The sequence below is a fragment of the Poromitra crassiceps genome (assembly GCF_964638095.1).
Source record: "Poromitra crassiceps genome assembly, chromosome: 2".
Classification (NCBI taxonomy): Eukaryota; Metazoa; Chordata; class Actinopteri; order Beryciformes; family Melamphaidae; genus Poromitra; species Poromitra crassiceps.
In genome coordinates this window covers 77,254,160-77,264,708 of record NC_139624.1, presented here as the reverse complement: position 1 = coordinate 77,264,708, position 10,549 = coordinate 77,254,160, and the positions used below count along the sequence as shown (strand labels likewise).

Below are 10,549 nucleotides of genomic sequence, written 5' to 3'. Positions count from 1 at the left end.
ACCTACACAGGTACAGTAACATCAAACCAGCAGCTACATGATGTGAATCTCTTTGCATTGCTTTCTGTGTAATTAATGCAATTTTCAAAGTCATGTGAGTCATGTTGAAATTACTTCTTTAAGTGTCCATCAACTCAAATTAGTCACATTCAAATACAAGTGTCAGTCAAGTCAAATTATTGGAGTCACATTTGAAGTACTTATTTTCCAGGAGTCGGGCCAACTCAAGCGTGGTACACTTGCTAAAGAGCATTACTCTTCTGCAGCATACTGTAATACGCTTTGGACCTGAATGCCTGATACCAAGTATCAAAGATAGTAAAGACAATGTTGTGTGTCGGTGTGTTTTCTGATGACTTTTCTATTGCCTCCGCCTCTAGGTTCGAGCCTCAACGACGGCCAGTGGCACGCGGTACGTTTCATGGCCAAGGAGAACTTTGCTATGCTGACGCTAGATGGCGATGAGGCATCCGCGGTGCGCAGCACCTCGCCCATCACCATCACCATGGGAGGAACCTATCACCTGGGAGGTAAGGGCAATGTGAAGCAAACACACCCTATATCACCTCATCATTAAGAGGTGTAGGACAAGTCACACCCCTCTCCACCACAACTACCATTCATCTACAGGTGGGGGGCAGTGGTAGCCAACCAGACCACAGGAACCTGGTCGCCCACGTGGAGCCAATGAGTCGCCGCAGGCCACGTTTTTCTCTTTTGACATTATGTCCCCCAGGTATCTTGCATAATAGAGTGTAAAGGAGCCAGGGCAGCCAATAGAACACATTTGTTTGAGTCATGTGGTTTTGGACAACCAATAGAAAGACAGTATCCACAGATGGAACAGGGAAGAAATCCTGGTAAACCAGCCGGTCACATTAACTCACATTTCATTTTGTTCTTCGTTCCCGTCTGACCTGAAGCCTTCACAACAGACTTTGCGGTGGGTGGAAGTTGGGCGGGTGTACTTGCCTTGACAGACAACTCCTTCAGCCAAATATCAGCGTTGCATCCAGTCAAACCCAAATCCACTCGGCAGAACGGCAAAAACATATTTTCCACCCAGAAACTCGCTGTTGCATATGATGATGAGTAGCTTGTAAAACGGCCAAAACAGCACTTCTGGACGGAGATATCCAGTGCTTAATTAAAGCAGCGCTCTGGTCAGGAAGTATGAAATATAGAAGGAAAGTTATGAACCTATTATACGAATCCTGACTGACGAGTTGTTGTATGTTATGTTTAACCTTCAGGCACAAAAAGGTTGGTGACCCCTGATTTAGGGGATAAGGAACGGGTCCAACCAATACACTAGGCACCCATGTAGGAAGTGAAAAATGTAAATATATATATATATATATATATAGATCGTTAGGTTTTCTTCTATATCAGACACAGGTTTTTGTTCCTACCTGACATGTTTCGACGGCAAAACCTCCGTCTTCATCAGAGGTGTCACTAGATGGTGTGTGACGTGTCTTAAACAGCTGATGTTTTGCCATCAACATGTCAGGTAGGAACAAAAACCTGTGTCTGATATAGAAGAAAACCTAACGATCTAAGTAAATTATAGACACTATGAACCTTTTTGGATTATATATATATATATAATTATATATATATATATATACAGTGCAGAGGAGGTTTTTCCAGTTAGGCATAGGAGGATGGTCCTCCTCTATTAGATTGGGGATTTTATATAAAAAAAATATTATCATTTTTTTTTTTTTTTTTTTTTTTTCATTTTTCATTTTTCATTTTTCATATTTTTTTTATAATAAAATATCAATCAAATGTGTTTTTTCTTATGTGCAGACGCTCATTTTTTCATTCATTATATTCTTAAAATGCTTCAACAACAGTGACCTGTAGCGCACTGATGGAAAGGAGAGCTCCATGCAGACGAGTCACTCTGGCCCTGGTCCCAGCCTGGAGTAGGAGATAAAAAAAACATTCGCCCTGTGGGCGTTTATTTATTTGGTAATTTATCTAATGAAAAAATATGATTGCCTGAAAAACACTTGCAATTCACAGAGAACACGTGAGAGTGATGTGTTTCCCAACCAATCAGATTGAGCTGGAGCGGAACACGCCCTTAGCCTGGTGAAATCAGGTGAAACCTAATTGGTTGTTGGATGGATAGATTGCTAGATTGAGATTGTATCGTCCACTGGTATCTCACGCTGAAAGTAGGAAGTGGAATTCATGCTGCTGCCTGTGATGACCTGACAGGAATGATTTACTGAGACAGTAGCAGCAAATTATATTTCCCCCTTATTTTTATTTACTTTTTATCAATCAGTAAGTGTTCACAACCCAGACAGTCGTTGCATTGGATTACGACCCAAAACGAGTTTCGAGTTGCGGGAGCCTTGCGGTGCGCGATACTGGGTCAATGTCAGAAAACTGGAATATTTGCAACGTCTCGGCTGCAGCGGTTCCACTACAGACAGCATGGATATACAAGTAAGTCAATTGATTTCAAGTTATCCAGACCTTCTATTAAATTTGGCGTGGAAATGGTTCACCGAGCAGCGCTACTTTTGTCGTATTGAAGTTTCATCCTGTAATTTTTTATAATAAAACCCGCAACCTTAAATTCCCACATTTTTTAACTGAATTTGGCCTGTAAATCGATGGCTGACAGCGAGCTCATTTTTAAAGCTTGAGTGGTGATCTTTATACCATATGAAAGTAGAAGAAATAAGGAATCAATTGGGACGAAGCATGTCAACCTAGCATGTCGGGAAGGGGGGGTAAATAACGCTCCAAAGTTGATGAATTGGAATGTAACTAAACGAGTATGTTGATAGTGCAGGGGAAGGGAACACTCTCGTTCCAGATGCAATAAAGTGTAATTTAACGCTATTTGACAACAGTTTCGGCCATAGACTTTGTCAAGTATCATACAAACAGTGCAAGACAGCCATTATAAAGACAGGTGGGGTGATTGAATGGACAACACCTGTCTTGTGAAAGCACACGTGAGTGTGATTACAATGACATCATAGGATCAGTCATGCAGTAATAGGCTACATTTTCGGTACTGGCGCAGATTAATCAAAACATTGATGTCACAGGTAGGCTGTATACCATAATATATCATGAATCTATGTGAATAAATAGATTTATATAAATAGTAATCACAGCCTAATGCATAGAGATAAATCCTGAAACCTTCTCGCAACAGTTGTAGCCTAAGCCAGTGGTTTTCAAAGTGGGGTCCCCAGCAAAAAGGGGGGATAATCTATTTTCACTATAATTCCATGCCATCCATAAGTAACACAATCTAAGATAGTGTAGAAGTGAGTAACTAGGCTAATTATAACCATAACAGCACAAATAATTGACAAAAATCTCGAAATAAATATACAGTATTTACTCTGAGAAATGAAATAATGAGAAAAGGAACAATTATTGATGGTTAAAACTGAATAATGACATCACAACAGTCTAATCCTAATGCTAATTTAAAATGAGATTTGGGCGTTTTGGGCAAAAGAGAAAAAAAAAACGCCCAATCTTTTTTCCGGCGGCGGCCTTCGGTCGCCACCGAAGCTACCTCCCCTGTTTCCAATCTCAGCAGCCGCCACTGATACAGTGTATATATAAAGTTTTAGATCCAATGATATACTGTATACTTGATGTATACTTGATGGAGCCAAACAGCCACAAGGACTACAATTTCAACTCTAGCAGCAGAGTATGTCTTGGCTGTGTGTGTGTGTGTGTGTGTGTGTGTGTGTGTGTGTGTGTGTGTGTGTGTGTGTGTGTGTGTGTGTGTGTGCGCGCGCGCGCGCGTGTGTGTGCGTGCGTATGTGTGTATGCGCGTGTGTGTGCGCACATGCGCTGTTAGTAGGATAAATATGTCTGCAGATCATTTGTCTCAGTAGAAATCCATATCCCAGTGATCAAAGTTTAGGAAGTTGCTCACTTAGCAAGGGTCTAGACACAACATAGACCACAGACAGACACACGCACGCACACACACACACACACACACACACACACACACACACACACACACACACACACACACACACACACACACACACACACACACACACACACACACAGTCTGTCTGAATTAGGAAGACGCCAGGTTAATGATGCCAGACACTGCTGTCCATCTGTTGGGAGATGGTCCGTATCTAAGTGAGAGAGAGAGAGATAGAGAGTGGCACCTGTATGGAATTACAGTAAGAGAGAGAGAGAGAGAGAGAGAGAGAGAGAGAGAGAGAGAGAGAGAGAGGCACCTGTATGGAATTACAGTGAGAGAGAGAGAGAGAGGCACCTAGCCTAGGTAAACCCAGCCACCACGTGACCTGCTCTCTCAGTTCCCAGTCACTATCGTCTAGCGAACGGGCCATTCAAATCGATTTCTGCGGCGATTGAAAGACTCGCGCAGACCCGCAGCCACCCCGCAGCCAATGAGTGACGGCGTGACTGCCAACATCAGTCCTGCCGTGATCGGCCAATCAGAGAGTGCGTCTTTGTCAATGACGTGTAACAGCTGCAGCGGCTTAGCACTACCTAGCCGTTAGCATTTGGCCTCTCTAAAGCATAGCTCCCGAGCTAGCTACTAGCTGGCTAGCTATATGGCTATGCAACTACGTGAGGAAATTCAAGTGAAAACAGCTGTTGAGGTTGAGGTCTGTTGATCAAAATAACACCTAGCGTTATCGAAATCGGATTTTAGCGGACCATACAAGCCAGGGCTTCAGAGCTGATCACCTGGACACATTTTATGGCGAAATTATCTGATAAACTTGTCTGTGCTGCTCTGTGGTGATCAGCTAATGTCTTCATAGCATTGTGATTATGATTTAATGCATTATGGAAGATAAACGCTGGTTTAACATAATTAAAATAATTCCCTACCAAACATGTAAAGTGACGCTTCTGGGCAGTAGACCATTTGGGCATAACATTATGTAATGTGACATGAGATCACCACATTTCAATAAATATAACGTTTTTGCACATTTGAATGCTGCTGGTCGTTTGTTTAATGCTGTATATATTGGATATTTAAAGCTGATACACAACACAATTGTGTTGAGGTAATTCTGCAAAGCTCAGTTAAAAATATAACATGTAACACTTTACACAATCAAATCTAACTTATTCACAGCAATACACAGTCCAGTAGTACAGTGGGCTAATTGTTTGAATTATATCGAAATATATTTGCATGGTGTAGCATGTAATGCAGATAATGTAGCTAGATACTCTGACACAGAAAGGCAGACAAGCTAGCAGCAGGGATCTTGTCACACTGATTCCAGATAAACTCCTCTGTCTAGCCAGCTATACAATATTGATCAAAATAACACCTATATCGAAATCGGATTTTAGCGGACCATACAAGCCGGGGCTTCAGAGCTGATCACCTGGACACATTTTACGGCGAAATTATCTGATAAACTTGTCTGTGCAGCTCTGTGGTGATCAGCTAATGTCTTCGCATTGTGATTATGATTTAATGCATTATGGAAGATAAACGCTGGAAGGCTGGGTAGCATTAGCTGACGTCATCCAGGCTACAGTAACATTAGGCTATTATAGTTATGAAACGCTGATTCAAACGTTACAATAATAAGACACAATAGGAGCCAGTTACCCTACTGTAGATAGAGAGTAATTTCAGACCACCAGATATCACCATATTTATGTTATTAAATGCTGTAACGTTAACGGTAATTCTCATGTGTATGGTTTATTTATAAGCATTCATTGATTGAAGCAGAGTGCTGGTCGATTAAGTTTCTCTGTAGTCATGTCCTCTGCTCCAATCTTCGTTCGTAGTTTCTTCTGTCTCTCGTCCAGCAGCTGCAGATGTCATCATTATCCACGTTATTGATTATTATTTATAAAAAAAATCTCGTGTAAATATTTTGTGAACGCACCAATAGTTAGAGAAGGAAACCTCTCTTTGCATTTTATTTTTTAATAAAAGTAGGCTACTTGTGATATCTCACGTGGTCGATCATCATTGCAAATTTATGTGAACAGCTAGGTTTAATGACAAATATGGAATATCACCCAAGGAAATACCACGGTTTAATGCCAACAGATAAACCATACAGATTTGTTGTAATTGTGAACACATAAGGGAGCAAAGACATGGTTTTCAAGTACAATGTACAACTTTTATTCAAAGACAGGATTGAAAAATATAGGTCACTTGTATTCACTTCAGTAATGTCAGGTCTCAGTCGCATTCACGCTAACCTCTTAACGTCTAGCTATAGCTAGGTTACATCTGGAATATGATATCAAGCCAGTAATGTAGCTAGCTAGCGTTAAATAGGTTTATCTGTAACCACGCTGAAATGTGAGGGCATTAACGTTAATATTTCTAGCTAGGTCAAACACACCTTAACGTTATGAGTGTGGCCGTTTTTGATTAACATTAAGTCCACGATCAAGTCTAGCATTTCGGTATATTCCTACCTCTTAACATCTAGCTAGCTAGGTTGGATCTGGAATATGATATCGGCTTGATACATTTGATTGTAGCTACTCATACAGCCGTGTGGAGCTTATCTAGCTAGGTTGCATCTGGAATATGATATCAAGCCAGTAATGTAGCTAGCTAGCGTTAAATAGGTTTATCTGTAACCACGCTGAAATGTGAGGGCATTAACGTTAATATTTCTAGCTAGGTCAAACACACCTTAACGTTATGAGTGTGGCCGTTTTTGATTAACATTAAGTCCACGATCAAGTCTAGCATTTCGGTATATTCCTACCTCTTAACATCTAGCTAGCTAGGTTGGATCTGGAATATGATATCAAGGCTTGATACATTTGATTGTAGCTACTCATACAGCAGTGTGGAGCTTATCTAGCTAGGTTGCATCTGGAATATGATATCAAGCCAGTAATGTCAGGTCTCAGTCGCATTCACGCTAACCTCTTAACGTCTAGCTATAGCTAGGTTACATCTGGATTATGTATAATATACAGTATAATACTACGCTCACTACGTCATGACATTCACATTAACGCCTCCAAAAATCTACTGTAGCTAGCTAGCGTTAAATAGGTTTATCTGTAACCACGCTGAAATGTGAGGGCATTAACGTTAATATTTAAATTAGGTCAAACACACCTTACCGTTATGACTGCGGCCGTTTTTGATTAACATTAGCGTTAAGTCCATGATCAAATCTAGCATTTCGGTATATTCAGTGTGTGTGTGTGAAAAGGATGTTAGCATGCTAGCATTATTAGCACAGAATGTATACAGTCCATGGTACAACGTTAGCCCTTCAAGTCCTGAGGCGAACAGCACTGGAGGATGAAGTCTGCAGTCTGGCATTCAGTGTCCAGCATAACAAGCACGCCTGTTTCCTCATCAGGTTGGCAGCAGCTGTATAGATGATGACTGTTCTTCACAGCCACAAATATCTCTCCAGATCTGCGGCCATCTGCAGCAGGGATCGAGGTTTGGGTCAGTGTAGACAGTTGTCCTGTTCCTCTTTCATTCCCTGACCACCGTCACGCGATGTTCTCTCTTCTTGTAGCTGGTTGTAACCATTTGCGTGCTAGCAGTACTGAAATGAAAAGTGTTAGCTCGCTTGCTAACAACAAAGGTCGCAGAGCGATGACGCCATCTGCTGCACTGCGCATGTGCTCTGTGCACAAAGCTGGTTGGATGACGGTTGCGTAATGGAGCGGTCTATCGGGGGGGGGCCAACAACCGCAGGAAATCGTTTAACAATGGTGGGAATCCAGACCATAGTGACTGAGAACAGGTCTGAGAGCAGGTCACGTGGGGGATGGGTTTACCCAGGCTAAGAGGCACCTGTATGGAATTAGTGAGAGAGAGAGAGAGAGAGAGAGAGGCACCTGTATGGAATTACAGTGAGAGAGAGAGAGAGAGAGACACCTGTTATAGAATTACAGTAAGTGAGAGAGATAGCATGTGGGCTCTTATAGCTCCATCAGATCTCTCCTTCACTCTCTCCATTCATGCACAATCTCCTCTGTGCTCTATCAGACAAAACCATTTCCACATCAAAATATAAAGATCAGAGAACCCCTACACACCATGCACATTATTTTATTATGCCTCCGCTGGCGATAGCCAGGCGGAGGCATTATGGATCCGGGTTGTCCGTCCGTACGTCCGTATACGTATGTCCGTCCGTACGTCCGTCCAATGTTCGTTAACAGCCTTGACGGAATTTCATCAAATTTGCCTCAAACATCGACTTAGACTCAAAGATGATCTGATTAGATTTTGGTGGTCAAAGGCCAAGGTCACTGTGACCTCTCGAACGCCATTTTCAAGCTTGTTAACGCAATATCTCAGGAATGCCTTGATGGAATTTCATCAAATTTGCCTCAAACATCGACTTGTACTCAAGCATGAACTGATTAGATTTTGGTAGTCAAAGGTCAAAGGTCAAGGTCACTGACTTCTCAAATGCCATTTTCAAGCTTGTTAACGCGATATCTCAGGAATGCCTTGACAGAATTTCATCAAATTTGCCTCAAACATCAACTTGGACTCAAGGATGAACTGATTCCATTTTGGTTATCAAAGGTCAAGGTCACTGTGACCTCACGAACGGCATTCCCAAGTTCATTAAAGCGATATCTCAAGAACGGCTTGATGGAATTTCTTCTGATTTGGCTCAAAGATCGACTTGGACGCAAGGATGAACTGATTCCATTTTGGTTATCAAAGGTCAAAGGTCAAGGTCAGTGTGACCTCTCGAATGCCATTTTCAAGCTTGTTAATGCGATATCTCAGAATTGTCTTGACGGAATTTCTTCCAATTTGGCTCAAATGGTGATTTGGACTCAAGAATGAACTAATGGCGGAGGCATAAATCCGGGGTGCGGCCGTTCTAGTTCTTCTTATTGTGGAAAAACTCCCAGGTCAAATATGATCTTTTTCTTTACTGCTTTATTTATTAAATCACATTCTTTATTTTATTGAATTTGTTATAGATTATTTTTTGCGGCATTTGCCTTTATTTAGACAGGACAGTAGGCAGACAGGAAAGGTGGGGGGAGAGAGAGGGGATGACATGCGGCAAAGGACCTCGGGTCAGATTCGAACCCGCATCGGCCGCGCGAAGGACCGAGCCACTGTGGTACTCGTGCTACCAGGTGAGCCACCATGAAATCACATTCAATCAAGTTCACGTGGCCTTGATATGCTGACTGTGTCCCACCACTCTGGAGCTCCTGAAAAGCGTTCAAAACCCACTGTGTTATTTTAAAATGTGATATCAGTGAGGAAAATAAGTATTTTTCATCCATTTCATTAACGCCGTCTCCCTGCCAACTCAACCTCCACCTGTCACATCAATAACTATTCTCCCTCCTCCTAGCCTCTCATTTCTCATTTCTCTTTCCTCTCCTCCTCTTTCTCACCATAAAGTCTCCAGTTTGATCCAATTGGTGATTTATTGATTTTTGTAAGCTGAGTTGTGAATCAATAGTGGCTGAGAGGAGCTCTGTAATGTCTTTACCCCTTGAAGAGGGGAGGAGAGAGAGAGATAGACAGAGAGAGAGAGAGAGAGAGAGAGAGAGAGAGAAAGAAGGGAAGAGAGAAACAGAGGGGAAGATGACAGAAGGAACAAGTGAGCATTACTGTGAGCGCAGCAGAGAGAGAGAGAAATGAAAACCGCTAATGAGCAGAGCAGCGGTATCTGTTTTTAAGTTAGCAAATGTGAAAGATGGCAGGTGAATGAGCGAGAGCAAGACACCAGGGAGGAAGAGAGGAAGCTAGCTTTAACAGGAGGCTTTCCTCCGCTGTCAGCTAGCCTGACTCCTAATTCATCACCTCATTTTTCTATCTCTTAACTGGGCCCTGATGGAGATAGAGAGGGAAGGGTGATAATGAGAATTACCAGGGGCAACACCTGCACGTCAGCAGAAACCACATACACACACACACACACACACACACACACACACACACATACACGTTGACACACAATATGTTCATATTCACAACCCGCTTTGTGTAGTTCCCCGCAGTTGGGAATCGAACTCGGAACCTCCACATGCTCTAGCGAGGAGGCTAAAAGGCTAAAACCCATGGGCTATGGCATGGCCACTTGGAGGCTAAAAAGGAGGCTAAAACCTGCACACCTTATACTCATGACACGCATGCATACAGACAAACACATACAAATTGCTGTAAATGCCACATGCTTAAATATCTACATAAATATATTCCTTCAAATACACTTTTTCTCTCTCATGCATCAATGTGCTTGCATAGATGCACAGGCCTGCACACAGTTGCACACACACACACACACACACACACACACACACACACACAGACACACACACACACACACACACACACACACACACACACACACACACACACACACACACACACACACACACACACACACATTCGTTCCCTACAGCAGAGACAGCATGTGTGCTGAATTGGCAGCAACTGTAACTGGGGTTTTCCTTGTTAATGTGACATGACTTAATGAATGCTGAGGAGCAGAGAGTCTGGTGGTAAACAAGTTTGCTGCTGCATGGGATACAAAACTGCTGA

The 10,549-nt window shown here is 42.3% G+C and overlaps 1 protein-coding gene across 1 annotated transcript in view; it reads left to right on the top strand.

Annotated features, from left to right (window-relative positions):
* Positions 1–10,549, top strand: part of LOC310772489 (contactin-associated protein-like 2) — a gene marked incomplete at both ends in the record, with an annotated part of 736,946 nt that overhangs the window by 488,187 nt on the left and 238,210 nt on the right. The window contains one exon of the mRNA XM_083632310.1: positions 381–530. Coding sequence (XP_083488436.1) covers positions 381–530 — 150 coding nt within the window. The remainder of the gene's footprint in view (positions 1–380; positions 531–10,549) is intronic.